Source organism: Mustela nigripes, chromosome 1 (assembly GCF_022355385.1).
Source record: "Mustela nigripes isolate SB6536 chromosome 1, MUSNIG.SB6536, whole genome shotgun sequence".
NCBI lineage: Eukaryota > Metazoa > Chordata > Mammalia > Carnivora > Mustelidae > Mustela > Mustela nigripes.
Genome location: NC_081557.1, coordinates 80630211 through 80653825, shown reverse-complemented (window position 1 = coordinate 80653825; position 23615 = coordinate 80630211). Strand labels below are relative to the sequence as shown.

At 45.2% G+C, this 23615-nt stretch overlaps 1 protein-coding gene across 2 annotated transcripts in view; it reads right to left on the bottom strand.

The window, feature by feature from the left end:
* NFRKB (nuclear factor related to kappaB binding protein) overlaps positions 1–23615 on the bottom strand; it is a 43864-nt gene that overhangs the window by 4533 nt on the left and 15716 nt on the right. Inside the window, exons 6-25 of one of the 2 annotated variants that reach the window (XM_059413856.1) lie at positions 23412–23586; positions 22724–22861; positions 22041–22114; positions 20941–21025; positions 20323–20503; positions 19961–20069; positions 19620–19746; positions 19312–19377; positions 15572–15651; positions 15417–15463; positions 12090–12150; positions 11487–11661; positions 10088–10194; positions 9562–9685; positions 9306–9385; positions 8951–9171; positions 8558–8828; positions 7758–7970; positions 4414–5181; positions 722–828 (exon numbers count right to left, since the gene is read on the bottom strand). In XM_059413856.1, the coding sequence (XP_059269839.1) occupies positions 722–828; positions 4414–5181; positions 7758–7970; positions 8558–8828; positions 8951–9171; positions 9306–9385; positions 9562–9685; positions 10088–10194; positions 11487–11661; positions 12090–12150; positions 15417–15463; positions 15572–15651; positions 19312–19377; positions 19620–19746; positions 19961–20069; positions 20323–20503; positions 20941–21025; positions 22041–22114; positions 22724–22861; positions 23412–23586 (3209 nt within the window). The remainder of the gene's footprint in view (positions 1–721; positions 829–4413; positions 5182–7757; positions 7971–8557; positions 8829–8950; positions 9172–9305; positions 9386–9561; positions 9686–10087; positions 10195–11486; positions 11662–12089; positions 12151–15416; positions 15464–15571; positions 15652–19311; positions 19378–19619; positions 19747–19960; positions 20070–20322; positions 20504–20940; positions 21026–22040; positions 22115–22723; positions 22862–23411; positions 23587–23615) is intronic. The other variant, XM_059413865.1, reaches the window with a different exon arrangement.

Sequence of the window (23615 nt, the reverse complement as noted above, 5' to 3'; positions counted from 1 at the left end):
GCCGCATGCTTAAGGGTGACAGGGAGATCTGCAGTCCTGCGAAACTTCCTGCATTCTGGACTGAAATAGAAACCAGCTGGTGAGACCACCTTTCTCCTAGCTTCTAGGCTTCCCATAAAGCTCCAAGGCCCTCAGTGCTCTGAATACAACGGCTCTGACACTGTATCCAGATCAGGAGAAATAATGGACAGGACTCCAGGGAAATGTGCATTCCAGAAAACAAACTCTTCTCCATGACAGCTGTCTTGAGACTATCTGATTTCATCATGACCCTTATCCCTGTTTAGGTCAGGACCACACAAAGCCCCCAAGTAAGTCCTCCTCCTCTGAACTACGGTAGCACAGAGCTCAGTGTCAAAATGATGCCTTCCCTAACACCCACACTGTGAACTGCCATCTGAGCCACAGCACCAGCACAACCTATCCCAGCACTTCCCATCCCCCTCCTTTTTTCTCCATAGTACGTCTCACCATGCTACATGGTATTTTACTCCATTATTTCACTCCTCCCCCTATGATGTAAGCTTGAAAACAGCATGGCCTTTTGTCTGTTTTAATCACGGCTCTGTTTCCCCAGTGCCTAAAAACAATACTAGGTACTCGATAAATGTTAATGAGCACAAGAAAGGAGAAATATCCAAAAGCCCCAGAAACACGAGCTGCCCTTCCCCTGTGTGGCAGGGAGCCATGTGGAAGCCCTGCCCTTCACGCCAGCACTTACTTGGCTCCAAGGTTGCCTTTGATGATGGGGGCCGTGACCACACTTTTGCCCTTCATAGGCTGGCTAATAACAGACAGTGGAACCGTGATCCTCGTGGGCAGCTTCCCCTAAAGAAAAAAAGAAATCAGGCTCACGGCAAGTGTCACCTACTGGGCCACTAGCTAGGAGCAAGCGCCCCGATGCTCTCATTTCCTATACTCTGCAGGGGCCCAGTATTTCTCCTAAAACTGCTGATAGGCTGTAGTAAGTGTTCATATATTCTATTTAGGTCTCATCTGACATTAACCATCCTCCTTCACGCACCCTAAAGCAGCAAACAAACACAGATAACCACTGCCATCAGCGTAAAAACGTGTACTAAACTGCAAAGAGAAGCCTCATGTTCACTTAAGCATAGTAGGAGTTTGAGCTCCGTAGAGGATGGGCTCTCAATCATCCGTGTACCTCCCGATACTTGGCACACAACTACTATCTGCAGGAAGTGTGACGAAGGACAGAGGCACGCGGCAGTTACTAAAGTGCACAGTCCTGCTTCCCTGGAACGCAGGCTCACTGGCGCGGTGCATGCAGCTCAGCATGCTAGATTGGGAACAGGTCAAATTTTCCAGGTGCTTTCCCTCTCTCCCAGAGATAAGAGAGGTTAGTTAAGGGACATTAATAATAAACTCAATGAAGTGAAAAGTCCAACCCCAAAGCCAATAAAGGCCGAAAAGGAACAAAGTAGAAGGTGAACAGGCCTAGAGTCTTTAAATTTCAGGATGGCGAAGATTAGCTCACATAATCACCGATGTTCAGGGGTGCCTCTTAACCCTTGGTTGGTAATAAAATTTAAACACAGTAAAATCTTGTGTAAATCTGGTTTTTAAAAATAATTCAAGGGGCACCTGAGTGGCTCAGTGGGTTAGAGCCTCTGCCTTTGGCTCAGGTCATGATCCCAGTCCTGGGATCGAGCCCCGCATCAGGCTCTACTCAGTGGGGAACCTGCTTCCCCCACCTGCCCCTGCTTCCCTCTGCGTACTTGTGATCTCTGTCTGTCAAATAAATAAATAAAATCCTAAAAAAAAGATTCAAGGGATGCCTTGGCTCAGTCATGCTCGGGTCATAATCCCAGGGTGCTGGGATTGAGTCCTGCATCAGGCTCCCTGCTCGGTAGGGAGCCTGCTTCTCCCTCTGCCTGCTCTGCCTGCTGCTCCCCGTGCTTCTGCTGACTGATAAATAAATAAATAAAATCTTAAAAAAAAAAAAAAAAAGATTCAAGAGGGGTGGTCATTAGGATACTCAGAAAGGGCATCAACACTTCCCAAGGGCAAGCTATTTCTCAAGAAGCCAGGCACTCAGGTACAAAACTGTGTGTCACAGGTCCCGATACCAATCTCCAGCTGATTCACAAGTTGTAGCCCATCAGAAAGCTCAACGATGTCAACAGACAAGAGAATAACTTGAGATGGTATCTACAGGTGGATTTACTTATGGTTTTTATTTTAAGAATGCCTCAGCTGGGGCGCCTGGGTGGCTCAGTGGGTTAAAGCCTCTGCCTTCAGCTCAGGTTTTGATCCCGGGGTCATGAGATCGAGCCCCGCATCAGGCTCTCTGCGCAGTTGAGAGCTGCTTGCCCCCCTCTCTCTCTCTGCCTGCCTCTCTGCCTACTTGTGATTTCTGTCAAATAAATAAATAAAAATCTTAAAAGAAAAAAAAAAAAAATGCCTCAGCTGCTTTCAACCTTCAGACCACCGTAACACCAGCTGGAATCGTCCCTTTGTGACCAGCCTAACTTGCTGAATAGACCGGGAAAAAAAAGCACTGCTTTATGCTTTGTGCCCCTCACAGGCTCTTGGGCTGTGACGGAGTAGATGCCACGGGCTTACTACGTTTCTGTGTTAGGAGAAAGATTCAATGAAACAAAAGTGGATCAAGTACACACTGTCTTCTTTTTTCCTTAATTTAACTTCTGTGATAATGAGAACCTAAATAAATATTTTCTTTTAAGCCACACTATATTTCAGGGTTTTTTGGCTGGTTGGTTTTACTAATGTCCTCCTTCCTCTACCACTCTGGCTTTTATCCAGATTCCTGAGGATTTACTATATATGTTGCTTAGAAAAGTAAAAACTGTGTTTAATACTGTGCATATGCACCCCACTCTACAGAAGAATGCTCCTTATCCACAGGCTAAAGAATAAAAACATGCACCCAGAAACATACCTGTGTTGATATGGGAATTTGCTTTGTGATAAGTGTAGTATTTCAAGTTAAGTGAGTAAGGAATAAACTGATCAGTGATGTTGGAATAAAGTAAGAACTATAAAATGACATCTCTACAACATGCCATTCACAGAACATATTTCAAATGCATTATCAACTATACTTTTTCTAAAACCCTGAAAATATTTTATTAAAATGAAGGCTAATATCTTTATTCCCTGGAGTAAGAAAAGCACAAGACGCAAAACCCAGGAACCATAAAAGAAAATGTTGATAGATCTAAACCGATAAAATACCTGTAGAGCAAAGGCTCCAAGGTTAAAAAATGACAGGCTGGAATGAAGTATTTTCTACACATATCAAGAATAACATCCAGAAGAAATAAAGAGCCATCTCAAACAACAGGAAAAAGCCAAATACCCCAGAAGAAAACTGGCAAAGATTTATTTACCCCTGGACAGCACATGGCAAAATGGATGCCCAACTCCTCTAAAGATCAGAGAAATGAAACAGAAGAACTCTCTTCACCAGTTAGATAAAGTTAAAACAACAAATCCCAGGATGCCCAGCATCAGTTAGGAGAGCTGCCAAGGGAAGTGTAAGGTGGTGTGAGCTTTTTGGTTGCATGACTGGTGTTAACAAAGCTTTCCGTGTGTATCCCTGCCCCCTTCTAGCATCCTCCACTCCACAGATGCTTTTCTGCATTCACCGCAGCACTGGTCTTCAACAGAACAGAGGTTCAAGCACACCGCTTCTTAGAAAAGTAAAATATGGGGGCGCCTGGTGGCTCAGTGGGTTAAGCCTCTGCCTTCGGCTCAGGTCATGATCCCAGGGTCCTGGGATCAAGCCCCGCATCGGGCTCTCTGTTCAGCAGGGAGCCTGCTTCCCCTTCTCTCTCTCTGTCTGCCTCTCTGCCTACTTATGATCTCTGTCTGTCAAATAAATTAAAAAAAAAGAAAAGAAAAGTAAAATATGAATATGCACTGATACAGGATTACCATGTATCAGTAAAAAGAATGCTATCAATATCCACAGGGGATCTAGAATAATGCCCAAGATATATTTTTAAATAAGTAAGGCAAAGCACAGAATAGTACTCAGATTTAAGGTCTCTCACAGGGATTTCTTTTCAAACTATGTGTACATACCGCATGAAAACGCTCAGGAAAAGGACTCGAAGGATAAATGCCAAAATACCAGTAGTAATGAGCACTCATGAAGAGTGAAGTAGAGGGTGATTGAAAAAATTTTATCTTTTACTCTAAGTATTTTTGTACGTTTTAATCCTTTATAAGAGCGAACACATACACTACTTCATAAATTTGTTTTGAAAAAAAGCTAGGCTAGTAGGCTAGCTAGTAGGCTTAAATAAGCCTACTAGGAAGTAAGCCTGTTTGGGTCAAACGAAGCAATAGAGAGCGGGTGTACTTTCCGTTCCTAAAAAGAGAAGCTCCCTAAGGAGAAGTGCTATTCTTCCCCGTGTTACTCACAGCCTGGGATGTGGAAACCACCGTGGTGCTGACAGGGACCTGCCGCACTGCAGAGGCTCCCGTCCCGATGCTGATGGGCGTGCTGGCAGCCCCAGAAGCCACGGCCACAGTCTTGGACACAGCAGCATTCATACTGGGCAAGGACACCGCTGAAGTATGGACAGTTCCAGACCCACTGGCCACTGAGGACCCTTGCTTGGCATGGGTCGCAACTGTGATGGTCTGGCCTGCTTTGGGGGGCATCACTCCCAGGCCCTGCACGATGCGGATCGTGGCAGCTGGTTTTGCTTCTGAAGAAGCCACCGTGTTTTTCGCCTTCTGGTCTGCCACACTCACACCAAGTGCTGGCATCAAGCGGAAAGCTGAACTTGAGGCTTCTGTTGGCTTGAGGTCAGGAGTCACTTTAACCACGGTGGTACCTGTCGGAGTGGACGCAGGGGCACTAGCTGAACTGGCCTTGGCAGGACTCTCTGTGGCATGGACCGGATTGGAAGTGACGTGTAAGGTAGCAGAAATGCCTTTGCCTGCAGTGCCGCTTCCTGTCCCAAAGAGGTCCTGGGTCAATTTGACTGTTGTGACCTGGGACTTGGCCAGTGTGGCCATCATGTCCGGAGTGATTCGCAGAACCGTCTGGCCTTTGGCATCTGTGGTGATGGAAGAGGGCGGCAGACGCAAGACATCCTTACCCTGGATATGGAAGTTAGTGGCTGTGAGTGGAATGCTGTTGCCCGTCTGGGGCTTCACACCGAGCTGCCCAGTGATGGCCACCTGGATAGGAAAGAAAGAGCACTGACAAGGGGATCCGCAGTGCTAAGCTGCTTGTGCAGAGTAATGAGACAAATCTCCATTTCCTGGGGGTGTGTGCTTCAGATATTTTTCTAACTTTTTGTTATGAAAACTGGTGGATGTTTACAAAAGCAGAGAATGGTGTGTAACAAATCCATGTACCCAGCTTCAAAGTGATCACTTTGCCAATCTTGTTTTATCTGCCCCACTTTTCCTTTTTTGGGGGGGGGTGGAGAGAGGAGCTGGAATATTTTAAAGTAAACCACTATATCATTTTACTGATCAATACTTCTGTACACACTTCTAACCTAGAAAAGGACTTTTTTTTTAAAGTAAAAAAAATCACCTACACATTAGACCAGATGGGTTTAACACACATATGGAACATTCCATCCCCAAAGAGCAGAATACATGTTCTTAAGTGCACACAGAATGTTTTCCAAGACAGATCACATATTAGGCCACAGCCCCCACCCCAACACACCCAACTACTAAAACCATCTATAAATACTATCTAGTAATATATATTTGCATTTCCCCAACTGTTTCAAAAATGTCTTTTATTTACAGTTATGATGACCTTTAATTTCAAGAGCAGACAATGGCACCAGTGGTTCATAGCATGGGCTTTGGAGCCAGACTTCCTGGATTCCTACACCAACTCCTATCTAAGGTCAATATCCCATGTGTAACACATGAACTCTTCTAGCCTCAAGGACCTTCTCTACGTTGCATTTCATCAGTATGCAAAGATGCTCTAACATTTCTCAACCCACGAAGCAACAGACCTTCCTTTACTCCACATGCCGTCCCCTCTCCCAGCCCCACTTCTCTGCTCTCTTCAGAAACAGAATTGCTGAAAAATTGCCAATATTCCTTGTCTCTACTTCCTCACCTTACATTCTCTCTTGAACCCATTCCCAAACAGCCACCAATCCACTGGTGGCCAGTCAAGCAAGCAGAGTGTGATCCGCCTGCAGCCTCACGTCTCTCACACTTCAACAGCCGACACAGGTGCTGACTTCATAAACACACTGTTCTCCAGGTCTGAATTCCAGTATCCGCACCTCAGTGTTTGCAAGCTTGGGAGATGATATCACAGTCTACCTAATCACTCAAGCCCGAAGCTGTGGGACACACTCAAATCCCTTCTTTCAACAGACCCCCCTAATCTGCCCACCGGAGAATCACACAAGCTCAACCGCCAACCATATATCCAGAATCCCAGCACCTCTCCAACCTCCAATGATGATGCACACAAGCCAGCACCATCTTCCTGGACTGCCTCGACTACCTCCCAGTCTCCCTGCTTCCATGTCCCCTGAAGCCCATCCTACGCAGCAGCCAGAGAGCTTTTTAAACATAAACCAATCAACTTATTCTGGCCCACGATCTTTCAGTGGCTCCCCACGTTAAAATTAAAATCAAAGTGTGATGTGATTTAACCACAGCCAACTTCTCAAGCAACCCCCTTCGAACGCTTTCACACCTGCTTACTAAGTTTCACACACAATGGCTTTCCCGTTGCTCCTCAAGCGTATGACGTGAAAACAACAGATTCCCTGCACTTTCATTTACTTCATCTGGTGCCTAGAATGCTGCTGCCAGATAATCCAAATATGGCACACTCTAACCTCATTTCGTCCCTCTTCCAAATGCCATCCCCTCAGGCCTGCACAGATGGCCTTAGCTAAAATGGCACACTGTCACTCTCTACCCCTCCCCGTTTACTGCTCTCCTTAGCTATTACACCTGTCCCGGAAGCAGCTCTGTCCCCTAGCTCTATGGGAAGATAAGTTCCAAAAAGGCAGGGATTCGGTTTCTGGAATACACCACTACATCCCCAATAGTCTGGACTGTGCCTGGCACAAAAAAAGCACTCAATAAATATTTGGTCAATGAAAACAATGACATTATTTTACCATTAGATGACTCCATTTCTTCATGTATAAAAGAAGGATAATAAAAGCATCTATCCCATGGCATTATGAGGATTAAATTACACAGTACCTATAAAAGCACAGTGCAGGCACCTGAAAAGCACATCACTGCTACTATGCCTAATAATTCTTTGGGGATTTTTGTGATTTAAAAAAAAAATATTCTATTTTTAAATAATCTCTGCACCCAGCATGGGACCCAAACTCACAACCCTGAGATCAAGAGTCACATGCTCCACTGACTGAGTCAGCCAAGTGCCCCCCTATTTACCAATTGTTCAAAAATTCAATGATCATCCTTGCACATTCACAAGCAGGAAAGTACAAATGTATCCTACTGTTATCAGAGATAAGCAAAAACACCAAAAAAGTATATGTTATACCACAAGATTGTCATTAAATAAATTCATGAAACATCTACTCTGAATCCAGAAACTACTAACTGCTAAATTATACGGAAAAGAAATAGAAGAAATCTTTGGCATCTAAAAGACTGCATCAGGGAACTTACCCTTGAAATACCCGTGAGCTAAAGATCAAAGATTACAAATCATTAAGATCTCCAATGGTCCTGCTTTAGGACAAAGGCGTCGAATCCACCCAGAGATTTCCACCAACCTGCTTGATGATGTTCTGTCCTGTGACATTCTGAATGACAGCAGCCGTGGAAGCACTTGGAGCGGAGCTGCCGGGAGAACTCGTGGCTGGCTTGCTCGCGGGGTTGGCTGTGGCAGGGAGACTGGTCATCGTGAGCCCCGTCTGCCCGGGGCCAGGACGCTGCACAGTGGCTGCCGCAGTCTGGGCTTTGACTGGAACAGTAGCCATAACTGTCTGGTTCAAGTGTGAGACCAAGAGCTTGATAAGACACCGAAATGCAGCCCAGCCCACCAAGCTGCCCCCAGCATGCCCCCAGCCAGAAGTGTCCCTCTAAGAGCACATGTACTCTACCACTGCTTAAGGCTTGCTACACTCATAAGTGGACACTGTAAAGTTCTTGTATATGTGTGGAGCATCTTAATTTTCAGAAAGCTTTCACGCTGAACCTCCCATTTTATTCCTAAACAATGAGAACAAATATTATACCACTTTTAGGGTAAAGGAAACTGAGGCAGGAGTAAGACTCTTCTCTAAAATTACCCGACTAGTTAGTGGCATGACCAGATAAAAGGCAAATGGAAGGAGCCTGAGATTTAGAAACACATCCCACTTCCACAAGTGTCCTGACATTACAATCCTGGGTAAATCACTCAACTGCTCCGAAATTCTGATTCCCACCATGTAAAACACAACTTACTAGTCATGCTTACTCAGCTGTGAATATTAAATGAGCTGCTGCGTCAGGCTTCTTGGTCCCTCCCCAGCCTGCCCACTGAACTCATGAGACCATGGCAGGGTCCAGGCTTGCTGTCCCTGTTTACCTGGGGCACGACTTTGGTCTGTGGAGCGCTGGCTGGAGCACGAATCTGTGGTCCGGCCGGCATCTGGGGCAGCGTCTGGGTCTGCCCTGTGGACTGCTGAGGCACAGTGGGAAGGCCCGGCTGGGCCACCACCCGTACCTGGGGCAGTCCAGCTGGGCCAGAGTGGCTCACGACACGGGCAGGGGCCTGAGAACTTGGTGGAGTCTGGCTGGCAGCCGGGGAAAGCATTGTTCCTAGCTGTGGCATTGTCGGTGAAGAAACCAGAAGAACACTGCAAGGAGATGGGGAAATGAGGGGGGTGGAAGGGAACATGACAAAAACCAAACAACTGAAGCCACACATCCAAAAGGCCTTTAGAGGGAGAAAGCTGGAGGAAAAAATGGAGGACCTTACCCTGAGCTAGATTTAGCTGGTTCTGAGATAGTAGTAGGGCCACTTTTGTTCACTGATGACACAGGTGGAGGGGAGATTGGAGTGGCAGGCAGAGCTGGAGTGGTGGGGGTCACAGGTGTGACCGGGGTGGGTGGCATGCTAGAGTCACTGAGGCTCATCTGGCTCTGCTCAGAGGGACCACTGCTGAGGACCTTCAGTGAACTCTCCTTGCTACCAGATTTCTACAGGCAGAGGAGAAATGTGGGTGCAGTTTAACCAAAGTCACCAAAGGATGGCACGGCACTGCGGTTCAAGGCAGGCCTCACTGCCACCCACCACGACACCCCTAAGGCAATTGCCCTCAGAGGTCACTTACCACCTTGGATGGGGGCTTGGGTTTTTGCTGAAGGGCTTTCCGCGCTTTAGCTGCAGCAGCTTGTGCTTGGTGAATCCGCTCTGTAAACAAGAGTGGTAAGCCTCAGCACAGTAAGCAGGGTGCCTTCATTAGGAGCCAAGCCCTGGCTGGTGGCCTCCCCAGCGGGCAAGGTCCTGCCTGAATGTCACTGGGAAGTGTCATGGCCCTGGGGCAGGAAGCCAAAAGCACCCCTATTCTGCTCGGGGCCTCAACGCACCGAACTCCTCCTCACTCCGGTCTCGATGCAGGTAGATCCACAGCTTTCGCCCGATGTCATATTTCACACACGGGTCTTTCTCATAATGCAGCCGATCCAGCGCTCCACTCACCACTGTGTTCACCTGAGAACCAGAGCAAAGGGAAAGGGACCCATCAGACTCAGACACCAGAGGCAAATCGCCAGGTGTTAAGCTGCAGGTGACAAACAGACCCTCTCCTGCCTGCTGGCCATACTGCCGATGGCTCACTGCAGCACCTAGCAACACTCCAAGATTCCTGAGAGACTGAGCTGCTCCCCGAAGGAGCGGGGAACAAAGAAGCCATAGAAGCTGAAGGGAAGTGCGAGTGAAATCTGTGCTCCACAGGGTCTTAGGTCATCACTGTTCCCCTTTCTCAGGACCTCTTCCTTTCCTTTTCTTCATTCAATTAAAAAACAAAAAAAAACTATGACATTTTATGTTTCCTTGTAAGTTTTCTCAAATCCGTTCTGAAACAAAACAAACACCACCTCTTTTCCATCCTACCTGGGTGCTGGTGACATCTGGGGCGAGAAACTGGGAGTCCTTGAGCAGCTCACAGATCTCTGCCCGGGTACCTTCCCCATTAGGCAGCCGGGCCGCAGCATCTCGAACTGATGGCATCAGAAAATGGAAAGTCCAAGAGTCAAGCATGGCTGTCACTGCAGAGCACTGTCCTCTAACCTGCTCTCATGGGGAGCAGCTCACTGAGGAGTGCCTCAGCCTTAGTCAGACTCGGCATTATCACCTACTATGACAGTAATAAGGGGACAGTATCCTACACCCTTCATATGTTCAGCCAAAACTAAAGTCCGTAAATTCAGGTGGGAAAAAATTTTCCACATCTGACTGAAATATAGCATTTCCTTCAATTATGAGCAAAGGTAACAAATCTTATGTTGGCAGTGATAGGATCAGAAATCAGGTATTTTCATTATCACATCACAGCATCATTTCCACCCAACACTATTTGGAAATTATAGGAGATAAAAGACCTGCTGCTGAGGGCTGTCATTTAATATCGTAATAAAAACATACATATTTCTGCATCATTAATTTAACATTTTGATAAATATTTTAACAGGACCATTTTCTTTAGTAACTCTATGCATTTCATTTTATGCATTTAAAGACCAAATCCTGGGGCGCCTGAGTGGCTCAGTGGGTTAAGCCTCTGCCTTCGGCTCAGGTCATGGTCTCAGGGTCCTGGGATCGAGCCCCGCATCAGGTTCTCTGCTCGGCGGGGAGCCTGCTTCCCTTCCTCTCTCTCTCTGCCTGCTTCTCTGCCTACTTGTGATCTCTGTCTGTCAAATAAATAAATAAAATCTTTAAAAAAAAAAAAAAAATAAAGACCAAATCCTGAGGTGGAGTCTGTAGGATTTACCAGACCACCAAAAAGCTTCACGGCATAAAAAAAAATTAAAAACCTCATCTTTAAAACAGTCTAGAGATAGCAAATTCCCAAACTTAACTATTTAGCTGGCCTGTGAAAAATTTCCACATGGAAAATAAATGTGAGCCTAGACTTCAGGGGAGAATCACGGATTCTCACATCGATCTCTGGGGACAGAATTCCCTCTTCGTGTCCCAAACTCCAAGGCCTCCTAAAACTTATCTGACCCTCAAAGCCCTTCTTGGGAGTTGGCAGGGGAGACAGCTGATTACAGAAAGAAGGGATCCCTGACAAGAGACAAATGGCACAGGGGCGCCGGGTGGCTCAGAGGTTTAAATCCTCTGCCTTCGGCTCAAGTCATGATCCCAGGGTCCTGGGATCGAGCCCCGCATCAGGCTCTCTGCTTCCTCCTCTCTCTCTTCCCACCTCTCTGCCTACTTGGGATCTCTGTCTGTCAAATAAATAAATAAAATCTTAAAACAAAAACAAAAAAAAGAGACAAATGGCACATACCAAGAGACAGGATGGTGACATAGGCAGGCCGGTCAGAGCGTAGCAGGGAGTGCTCCCGAGCCTTGTTGAGTGAGGTCTCCTTGTCAAAAACACCCTTCACAGGCCCCACTACAGACTCGAAGCCATGCATGCGAAAGGTGAATGCCTTATGAGGTTGGCTGTATCTGTAGCGCTCCTACCAAGAGAAAAGAGACAGGGCTGCTAAGTCACTATTAGTGGGGTTCTGACACTTTCACACAATAAGGGGTTGACCTGGAGAGACTAAAACAAGGAAACAGGTTATTGCACTAGGAATACTGAGCCAAACATAGTGGGAAAAGGATGATTTCCAAAGAGCTCACTAGCAAAGGGACAGAGAGAGAAATATAGAGGTATTCTGCCTTCTGGAACAAAAGCCCAACAAAACATTTGTTTTGAAAACAAAATCATTTGTTTTCTTCACACCAATTCCACCCCAGCAAACAATCTCAACCAGGAGAAGATCTAAGGTTAAGGGTGTGAGTTTCCTCTAAGAATATGGACTCAAGGAGAGCTAGGCTCAGAGCTTTCTCTGCATGGTCCCACAGATGAAACGATTTTCAGTGGATACTAGCAATCCCTTACCTGCTCCTGAAAAACTCGTTTCTCTTCCCCCGTGCTGGGCCGCACCACATAGTCAGTTCTTCTGGAACATAAAGAATTCTGTATCCATCACCCCTTCTCCAGTACCCAGAACCAGTCCTTTGCACCATGAAAAAAATTTCCCTTCATTAGTATTCTGTTCCTGCAAAGGCCAAAAAGTCCACTTTCCAGACCCTACCAAGTAACTCCTATATTTCCAAAAATTACCTGAGTCTTAGAAATCCAGAAAGTTATTAGGTAGGTGAGAAAGAGGCTGATATTTTTACCTGTTTTCAGTACTGTTGCTAAGTAAACCCCACCTAATAGCAACAAAAAAATTAAGCTTTAGAGGAACAAAGGACTTCAAATTTGTAACAGGACAAGAACAGTTTTTCTGCTCCCACGAGAAACTGAGTTCTACACCACTGTTATGTAAGACAACAGTTCTGCCATATTCAGGCTGGCCCTCTCTGCTGGTGCTCAGGGCCCTATAGAACCGCACCACAGCATCAAAGCAATAAAATACTTAGAAATAAATTTTTTTTAAAGATTTTATTTATTTATTTGACAGAGAGAGATCACAAGCAGGCAGAGAGGTAGGCAGAGAAAGAGAAGGAAGCAGGGTCCCTGCTGAGCGGAGAGCCCGACGCGGGGCTCAACCCCAGGACCTTGAGATCATGACCCGAGCCAAAGGCAGCAGCTCAACCCACTGAGCCACCCAGGCGCCCCCTTGGAAATAAATTTAACAGAAGAGGAGAAAGATCTGTACACTGAAAAGTACAAGAATCTGATTAAAGAAACTGAAAAACACACACACAAATAAACAAAAAGATTGCCTATGTTCATGGACCAGAAAAATATTGTTAAAACGTCTATATTGGGGTGCGTGGGTGGCTCAGTGGGTTAAGCCTCTGCCTTCAGCTCAGGTCATGATCTCAGGGCCCTGGGATCAGGCCCCGCATCGGGCTCTCTGCTCAGCCGGGAGCCTGCTTCCCCCATTCTCTCTGCCTGCCTCTCTGACTACTTGTGATCTCTGTCAGGTAAATAAATAAAATCTTTAAAAAAAAAAAAAAAAGTCTGTATTACGGGGGCACTTGGGTGGCACAGTTGGTTGAGAATCTGACTCGGTTTTGACTCATATCATGATCTCAGGATCATGGTAAGAGCTCTGATCTGGGCTCTGCGCTCAGCAGGGAATCTGCTTGGGACTTTCTCTCCCTTTCCCCCTCCCCAATGCTCTTCTCTAAATCAATCTTTAAATAAGAAAAAATAAATAAAAAGTCCAATTACCTCAAATCACCTATAGATTCAATGTAATCTCTATTAAAAGCCCAATACCATTTTTCATAGAAATAGAAAAAAAAAATCCTAAAATTTATATGGAACCACAAATAACCCCAAATAGCCACCACAATCCTGGGAAGCATCACATTTGCTGATTTCAAACTTTATTACAAAGTTATAATAGTCAAAATAGTACAGTACAGCACTGGCATAAAAGAAGACACATAAGCCGATGGAACAGAATCAAAAGACCAGAAACAAACCATTGTGTATATAGTCAAACTATTGGCTCCATATCTGACAATGGAGCCAAGAATACTCAGTAAGGAAAGGACACTCTCTTCAGTAAATGGTGTTGGGAAAACTGGAGAGCCACATGGGAAGACTGAATTTGGAACCCTACCCTATACCACTCACAAAAATTAACTCAAAATGGATTAAAGACTTAAACATAACACCTAACACTGTAAAACTCCTAGAAGAAAACATATGAAAGAGGCTTCCCAGACACTGGTCTAAGCAACAATTTTTTAGACATGATACAAAAACACAAGCAATAAAAATAAAAATATACAAGTAAGACTATTTCAATCAAAATCTTGTGCACTGCAAAGGAAAAAAACAAAATGAAAAAGCAACCTACCAAATGGGAGGAAATATTTGCAAATCATAACCACAATGAGATACCACCTCACACGTGTTTGAACAGCTATTACCAAAAAGATAAGAAATAAGCATTAGGAAGGATGCAGGGAACAGAGAACCATTGTGCACTGCTGGCAGGAATGTAAATTGCTTTAGCCACTACACAGAAAGCATATGGACATTCCTCAAAAAGTTAGGTTAAAAAAAAAAAACTAGAACTATCACATGGTTCAGCAATCCTACTTCCGGGTGTACTTCTGAAGGAAATGAAATCACGATCTTGAAAAGGTATGTGCACCTTTATGTTCATCACAGCATTATTTACAATAGCTACACACAAAAACAACCCAACTGCCTATCAGTGGATGAATAGGCACAGAAAATGTGGTATATAATACTCCATAAGACAGAATATTATGCAGCCGTAAAAAAGAAGGAACTCCTGCTATTTGCAACAATATGGATGGTCTTCAAGGCATTATGCTAAGTGAAATAAGTCAGAGACGACAAATACTGTTATGACCTCACATATGTTGAATCTAAAAAAAGCTGAACTCACAGAAACAGGAGAATGGCCATTATCAAGGAATGGTGGATGGGTGAAATGGGAAATGGGGAGAGGTTGGTCAAAGGGTATAAACTTCCAGTTAGAACACAAGTCCATTCTGGGGATCTGACCTACAGCAAAATGACTACAGTTATCAATACTGTTTCATACACTTAAAAGTTGCTAACAGAGATCTTAAATGTTCTCACCACTAAAATGAACTGATGATTATGTAACATAATGAATATGACTAATATTACGGTAATCGATACATAATATACACATGTATCAATTCAACACGTTCTATACTTCAAACTTACACAATACTGTATGTCAACTGTATCTCTACAAAGCTTGGTGGGGTGTGGGTGGGGGGAGGACAAAAAGGACCACATCAGACTAGAAACAATCACATGACAACGATGTGATATCAAGAGCTCATGATTAGAGCCAAGAGGCCTAAATTCTAGATGAGGTCCTATCACTAACCTTAAGCAGGTCATTTAACCTCATGCCTCAATTTCTTCATAGGTAGAATAAGAAAGATCATATCTCTCTCAAATGGGAACTGAAGGAGAATTCAGGGAAAGGACTACGCCCTCCGACAAGGTGGATCACAAGCTCTTCAGAGCATCTACTATGCAATCCTCTCTCCAGTTCAGAATCCTTTGCTCGGAAAGCCATTCTTACTGATAGGAGCACGTTACCCTTCTCAGGTATGTTAAGGCAGGTCAGAATCAGGGGACACCTAGTTCACTACATTCTAACATACTAAGAAATATCATCAAAACCATGGCAGGACCTTAAACTATAATTTCATGGACTACCACCCCCCATTAAAGTATTATACTCACACCCGAGGAACAGGTGTTGTGGCATCTGAGCTGTCTTCATTCTCTTGCTGGAGAAAGAAGAAACATTGACAGGTAAACACATTAAAGAATTTTGGCTAATTTAAGGGCTCTAGAAATCCAATAGGAAAAGTCTGGTTATTTCTTAAAAACCGTACCTTACAGAAAGCCTGGTCTTTGGTTTCCAGCCATAGCTGGAAGAGTGCAGCTAATTCCTTTTCATTATCTTGGGCCTGGCCTATCAAAAAATTAAAAAGGCAAATAACAACAACAACAATAATAATAGAACAATCTAAGGTATTACTCAGAATCCCACTTTCTTCTTACTTGCTGTATCTATGCCAGAGAAAGAACCCATCAGAACCTATGGTGTAATGGTCCTTTGCACTTACTATCCCCTCAGCCTGTATTGCCTTCCATTCTCTGTCTGCCTGGACCAACACTTCTGATGCTTCCTGAGTGAACTGCTCATTTCCCAGGGATTTGCTGAGCAGCCACCACGTGCCACACACTGCATGAGAGGCGGGGTTACTCAGTGAACTCAGTCTCTGTTCTCACAGAGTTTATAGTCAAGTGAGAAAAGAATACATGTTAATAAAATCTCAAAGTGAAAGGTATCACAAAAAATATCATGAGAGCTTACCCTAGGCAAGTTTTCCTATCTTTGTGGGGTCAGAAAAGGCTTCTTCTCATAGTGGGGCAACAGAAGCATTCTACCAACTCGTACAGCAATGAGCAGGCCCTCTGGCAGGAGAAAAGCTTGACCCCCTTGACCCACCTAGAGAAATAAGCACGTCCCTCTGTGCCCTCCTCCCCTACTACTTTGTTCGGTCTCCTACGGAAGCACCCATCACAGGACAGTCCCTATGTCTCCTGCCCAGGCTAGAAGCCACAGAGACCACCAGCAGTTGGGTGTGCTTGTGGGAAGAATGCAGCCCCCCAGGGCCTACCCTTCTCAAAGCAGCTGAGATGACACTTCTGAGGACTCAAAACATGCTCTCCATCGTCAGGCACAGTCCCACTGTCCCCGAAAAGTACTGCACTTTCTCATCCTGGGAAGACTCCCCTACTCCTCTGCCTTCTAGAATTGCTCCTTCATAGTCCATTTCCCCACAGCCTAATCCCCTTCTCAATCACTCCCTCCACATCCTTATTGGATGTGAAGTCTGCTTCTCCACAGTCTACCTTGGGGAGTACTGGCGGCCTGTCCTCTCACAACCACGCCCTTCTGCACAAGTTCCTCCTTCCATCCCATCACTGCTTCCGGACTACCTTTCCCCAGCTCTTCTGGAAAATCAAAATAAAACAAAGGCCTGGTCCCCAAGACTCTTACCATCACCCACCCACCTGTTCCACCCTGCCCCCTGCTTCTTGCAGCTACTGACCTAGTCATTTCTCACAGAGCACTGGCTCACCTGGCCTCTTACCATGACACTTCCTGCCAGCACACTGGGCAACTAGCACATCCAGATGGGCAGTATGGCCAATATGCAAACCTTGTGGTTCTTTCTGTCCACACGACCTCCCTCCACTGCATTCCAGCCACTCACTCCCACAGTCACAAATGGACTCTGTCATTACCTGAAACTCCTCCATCCTCCACATGTCTAATGCAATGTTCCTCAACCCCAGCCCTATCCACAGAATCATCACCTGGGAACATTTAAAAACACAGCCCGCCAGCTGACTGCTGGGTGTCCACCACCTGCCCCCACAGTAAGAACTGCACTCTCTCCTGTCGACCGAGGCCAATCCCTTTCCCTCTTTCTCAGGCGTTTTCATGGTGAATTCCCCCTTCTCTTCTGCATTTTCAATCTCCCTCTCTCCACTGTACTCTTCACATCAACACTTAGACTCAGAGTTTCTCTCATTGAAAAAAATGCCTTTCTTGGCTACAAGTCCCTCTTACTATCATCCCCTTCCCTGTTAAGCCTCTAAGAAGGTGTTTAGATTCATCGTCTCTTTAACCAGAGGTATGATGGTCAATATTTAACTGACTATAGAAAAGGGGGCCCTGACTGGTAGCACCTGCAGATTTCCAAGGGGTACATTACATACGGGTCAGCAAACTGGCCACCTGTCTTATCAGGTCCACAAGCTTAAAATCCTTATTAGCTGGTCCTATAAGGTTTACCACCCCGGGCATAGGTCCTCTTCCAGGCTGACTTCCAGCCACTAGTAGGCTGACAGAGTCGGAAAGAGCAACACAGTCAGCAATCACAGGTTGCCTTCAGCCCCCACTGTCCTTGATGCCCGTCATCCTGATAAGGAATCACTCTTATAAGAAATTCACCAGCTCTTCCATGCCCTCGAATCCATGCGCTTTATCTTACTGAACCTTTTAGGATGATCAAGGCTAATGACTACTCCCCAATTCCTGACTGGGTCCTTCCCTGGCTTCCAAGATCCAACTATTTCATGGTTTCCCCCCAAGTATCCTTGGGGAGGATGCTCTCCTGCTCAGCCTGCCCTGTCTTGGAGCTTCTCAAAGCCTCGTCAAAGGTTCTCATTTCTCTTCACTTCGCCTCTGGGTTTGACTACTGTAGATATGCCAACAACTCCCTGCCCTGACTCTCCCATCTGGATTCTAAACCCACACTCTCTACTCCCTCTCACCCACGCTGCCTACTCAACATCGACACTTTAACATCTTGAAGGCAGCTCACACTCAGCACGTCCAAAACTAAACTCAGGATCTCCACCCTCACCCTCCACAGCCGCCTACCACAATGAATGGCAGCTTCACCACAAGGCACAAATCTGGAAGTGATGCTTGACAGCACTCTCCCTTTACTCCCCACAGCCAGTCATAACCAAGTCGTATGGCTTTAACCACCTACAACTTCTCAATTTGTCCATTCTCTCTCCTCGCCCCCAGATTCTCATCATCTATACGTAGGCCTGTGTGATTTTCTCGCATCCAATCTTCCCTAGCTGACCCATACTGTTTCCCCCACATGGAAAGCTCTTCCCCTCAGTCTGCCTCCCTCCCTCCCAGGCATCATTAACATCTCTGCTGAAATGTTCCTTCCTCAGGAAGGTCCTCCCAACTCTGCAGAATACACCAACACCTTGTCATAAACTTCCATCTTTCTAGTACTTTCCCCTCACAGAATGTAAATGTTTGTTTTTTCATGTGAATGAATATTTGTTCATTATATACTCTGGCACCTAACACAATCCCTGACATCTAAAAGCCAAATAAACATTTTAAGGAATAAATTAATCTACTGCACTTAAAATCTTCTCTCCTTCTTTCCCTTCATAGATCACTCTAGGGGGTAAAGAGAAAGGTTAGTGAGTTTCAGTAGGAAATCAACATGGAATTTTCCTCTGATCACCATCATTGGTAAAAGTCATCAAAGTGCTTCAGATACATGATACTAAAACTTAGTAAGTGGGACTTTATAAATTTAAAAAAGAAAAAAACAATCCTGCTACTTGGAAATAGTGTATTCAGGGCTGTCTGACATCCTGTTGCACGTTATCCTCAATAGCAAAGCCCACTGTTAGGAAAGAAAAATAGTTACACTATTGCAGGTTAATCTACAAGAACAGGTGCAATTAATATGACTATGGGTCCTACTGTAAAAGAGCCCCACAGATATAAACCCAGCCAACACCAGAGTGCATTGTCCTAGAAAGGCCATCCATCCACCCCAACTTGGGGGAGCCAAAATCCAGAGGAGGGGTGAAACTTAGACCCTGAGATACCAAAAGAGTCACAAAGGATTTTTTTTTTTACAGATATTTTGCTTCTTTTACTGAACAAAGTAAGGCTTAATACTGCTGTTCTCAACATCCTATTGGGCTGTATGGACTGGAAGGCAAAAGCAGCTGAGCAGGGATGGGAAAGGATGAAAACCCACTGCTATGAGGAGCAGAATGAATTACTCACCCAGCAATTTCCACTGCTGCGTTTTCTCTTTGAATTCAACAAACGGAGAGAAACTGGAAGGTACGGCTGCCAAGAAATGGATCACATGAACGAGCGGCACAGGTCAGAAAGAGCGCAAAACTCCGAATAACTGCGATCCCCGAGTCCCAAGAGAACTTCTGAATGTTTCATAGTGGATCAGGACAGTGGAGACCCCCACGGCACAGCAGTAGGTGAAACCACAGGGCTTTAACCAGGAATGTTGCGGTTTACAGGAAAAGGAATTAAATGGGGGAGGATACTTGACCCTAAGGAAAAAAGTATCTTACCCCGACTTTCCCCAGCAAGATACTGCAGAGCTGGTAACACCAACTCTGCCCAGTTGGGGGCCGCAGAGAACCAGCTATTGAGGGAGCTGGCTGGAGAGGACTGCCAATCCAAAACCCGTTCCTCCAGCTAAGGGAACACAAAGGCAGAAGCCAGTCAGAGTTCTGTTCCACATCAGCAACCCTGCAGACTCGCCCGAGCAAGCTAGAATCTATCTACAAGTCACAGAGCAAGTGAGCTGCAGAACTCTGAGAGGAACCTGGAATTCCTCTCCAGCTGAACACTGCCAGTCTTCTACAATTTGAAAACTCTAATGTACATCTGACCTTTCCAAAACTCTTACCATGGGAAGGCTAGCTTGCCCCTCTAGCAGCAAGATCTCTAATAGAAGAGAGAAGAAACTGGAAGATATTTCATTGATTCCAAGGCAAGGTTTGAGATCTTCAAGAGGCCTAAGGAAGGAAAAAATATGTAAGAACAACTGAAGAGACCAAGAACACATTCCCAGATGGTTTAGGTCCTCCAAACCCTCTAAGAGTCATACAAAAGTTCAATAAAGGACCACACCAAACACGTTCCCTAGCAGGTCCCCTGGGACTCTGGTCTTGCAGATTCAACATGCACAGGCTTCTTCCACGCATGAGAGCTGGGTAAACTGCGGGTTCATCTTTCACCCTTGAGCAGGAATCTCTGTTGCTCACTTACTCCTCCTTAATGGCAGGTATAGCCAGTGGAGAAGGGGCCTGGGAGAGAGGTGGGATCCCATCAGCACTGCTTAAGGGTTCAGCCAAATCCTCTGCCTCTGATTTGATCAGTTTTATTTTCTTCTTCTTCTTCTCCTCTTTTTCCTTAACCTTTTTTTTAAGGACAGCCAAGTCATATAGGGCTAGGAAGAAAAGACAACACAAATCACAGAACTGCATTTTCTACATCAAGAAGGGAGGGTCCTAAAAAACAAACAACAACAAAAACAAAAAAGGGAGGGTCCCATCTAAATGCTATTTTCCGAACATCCACCAGTAGATGGAGAAAAAAAAAGTCTTAAGTAATAAGACACTGAGTTCTTTTTTCTTTTTTTTTTGTTTTTTTTAACCAAATCCACTGAAAGATTTCACAGTTAATTTTAACACCTATTAAACAGCCAAAGATGTAGTGTATTGATCTTATACTCATTTTTCATCTGTAAGTCCATAACAAGCAATAACTAAACAAAAGCTATCAACAAGAAAAAAGCTGTGGTCTCATTTATTTTTGCCACACAGACAGGCTCATGTAACATAACACAACAGTCCGATGATATATACCTAAAAAGGACATCTTTACCTGCTAGAGAGCCCTTTCTGCCAGCATTTACTCGAGTCATGATGTCATTGAGTGTGAGGTCCCCTGTCAAAAGGTCCGGATGATCCTGGATGTGATATTCAAAGATTTGTTATACAGGCCCCCAAAAGAAGCTAAAACTGCTGATTATTTTCCCAATTTACCTAGATACAATCAGATATTAGGCACACTTGGGGAAATCATGTTCAATTAAAAATATATGGAGGGGCACCTGGGTGACTCAGTGTGTTAAAGCCTTTGCTTTCAGCTCAGGTCATGATCTCAGGGTCCTGGGATCAAGCCCCGTATCAGGCTCTCTGCTCAGCAGGGAGCCTGCCTCCCCCTCTCTCTTTGCCTGCCTCTCTGCCTACTTGTGAGTTCTATCAAATAAATAAATAAAGTCTTTTATTTATATATATATATATATAGAGAGAGAGAGAGAGAGAGAGACAAAGACAAAAACTACTTCCCTTCATAACGTGACACAGAACTCACTTCCAACCTTTCTATTGCATGACATTTAGTTTATAAAGCTCTTCTGCATTCCTTATCTTACTGCTCTTCAAACAAGCTTATTAAATATCATTATATTTTATATTATAGTCTGAAAATGCGGTTCATAAAAGGTAAGGAATTTGCTGATTTCCAATGTGGGACGCTTCCCACCTCCCTGCCTTTTCTTGGACGGGAGCTCTGCTCTCTGACTTGGCTGCACTGGCATCACCTTGACTCAGCAGAGTAACAGAGAGTAAAAAGTGGGAAGAACACAGAATCTGACTCCTGACTTCCTAGCAGTAGGGCCAAAGACAAGCTCCTTAACCTCTCTGAACACAGGTAAAATGTATATAGTGATTCATATACCATATAAATCAGACACTAGGTCAAGCATCTGTCTTCCTCTCATATTGCTGGTGTTAACTAGCCACTATAGTGGCTCTTGTTCCCAACAGCGAAAGAAAAGGAAGCATAAACAATATGGTGACTACCTTATCTCCTAAAAGCCTATCCAAAGATATTTGATATGGTGACTACCTTTATCTCCCAAACGCCAATCCAAAGATGTTAGACCAAAAACCACTAGTGACCACCCCACCCAATCTTACTGGTTGATGTTTCCGCTTCTCATGGTGCTTCTTTAACATTATCTTCAGGTCACTGTCCCCCAGTTCTATTTTATCTGAGAGAAAATGAACCAAACCATATGGACTAGGTCATTCACTAGCATGATGGTCAAATTCAAGTCTTTCTGGTCACTTGTGATACTCAAAGTAACCTGTTTCTGAGTGTCCCTTCTGACTCCCATGTACTGTAAGCACGCACAATCTTGAAATAGTCACAGGATCAACTCTTCAGCTTTTCTCTATGTTGATGGATAAGAATGATCTCAGCTGCTCCTAAAACACCTCAAAAATTCTTAACCATCTTCTTTGATTCCTATCCCAGTTAAAAGTTCTTCTCTAATTTCACATTCTAAGAAACTTCTCTGATTACCTCTCTTATTCTATTACTGAACTGCCCCTAAATATTGCTATTTTAGAAAGAAATCTTGCTTTCTTCAGTCCAAAATACCATCTGATCAGCAACTAAGGAAAAGCTTCAAAACAAAGGAAGGAAGAAAGGCAGGCCTACCTACTTGGAGACAAGTGGAATCCTACAGAAACTTCTAATCTCCCACTTCTAAGGAATGCTTCGATTCCCTGGTAGGTAAGAATCCAGCACCCCCGTCCTAGTTCTCCGATCTAGGTCCTGCTCTCCCGAAGTGTCCACAGCATCACTCAGCTCTCACCTGCAGTTCTCATATCCGTGGTTGAAAGCGTGGGCACCACCCTCAGGGGCACCGCAGGGCTAGGAGAACGCGCTGGAGAGCTCGGAAGCCATGAGCTGAGATCTTCAAAAGAAAATTTTTCTTGTAAATCCAACGTGGCTGTGGACTCCAATAGGGGAGATTGGGTAAGTGGCCATTTGGGTTCAACAAGGCTAAGCCAACAACATGGAGGCCAGGGTTCCACCATTCCTTTCTGACCCTTCTCCAGACGAACTGGAGCACATTTAGGTCATTTAAACGGCTCTTCCAGGAAGAGAGACTTCAACAGAGTGATGGGGTCGCATTGCAGCAGGCCAACAGTCACTACTACTTTCCTGTAAGGGGAAAAGCAGTTCTCTCAAGTGGCACAATAGGACCAGAAGGCCTACTGTGGAGAGCCCTGCCATGCAGGGATTCATCTCATCTAAACTCAAATGCCACTTAAGCATCAAGGGTAAAAAAGGTATGCAGTCACACCCCACCTAACAGGAACGTCTCAGAGCCCAAAGACTAAGGAGTTCTGAGTCCCATCATCCACCTCCCCCCAAGAGAGACAATTGGGATAGCTTCCTTCACGGGAGATAAATGGCTACCACTGGCTCCAACTGAACAACAAGCTGCTGGTGTAAATCCAACATCCCAGCTACTCCAAGTGCCCACAGACACTCACCCTCTTCATCAGATGACAGGTCTGTGTCACCACACTCCTCCTTCACTTCCCTCAAGACCTTCAAGTAACGCTGCTGGGTCCGCCACTCCCGCTCCTCAGGGGTCCGGGACGGTGAAGGGCGCTTCTGGCGGAAGGGAAGGGCTGGGCCACTCCGTCGGGCCATCTCCAGTAGGTCCTAGGAAGAGAGCAGATGGGCATACACGT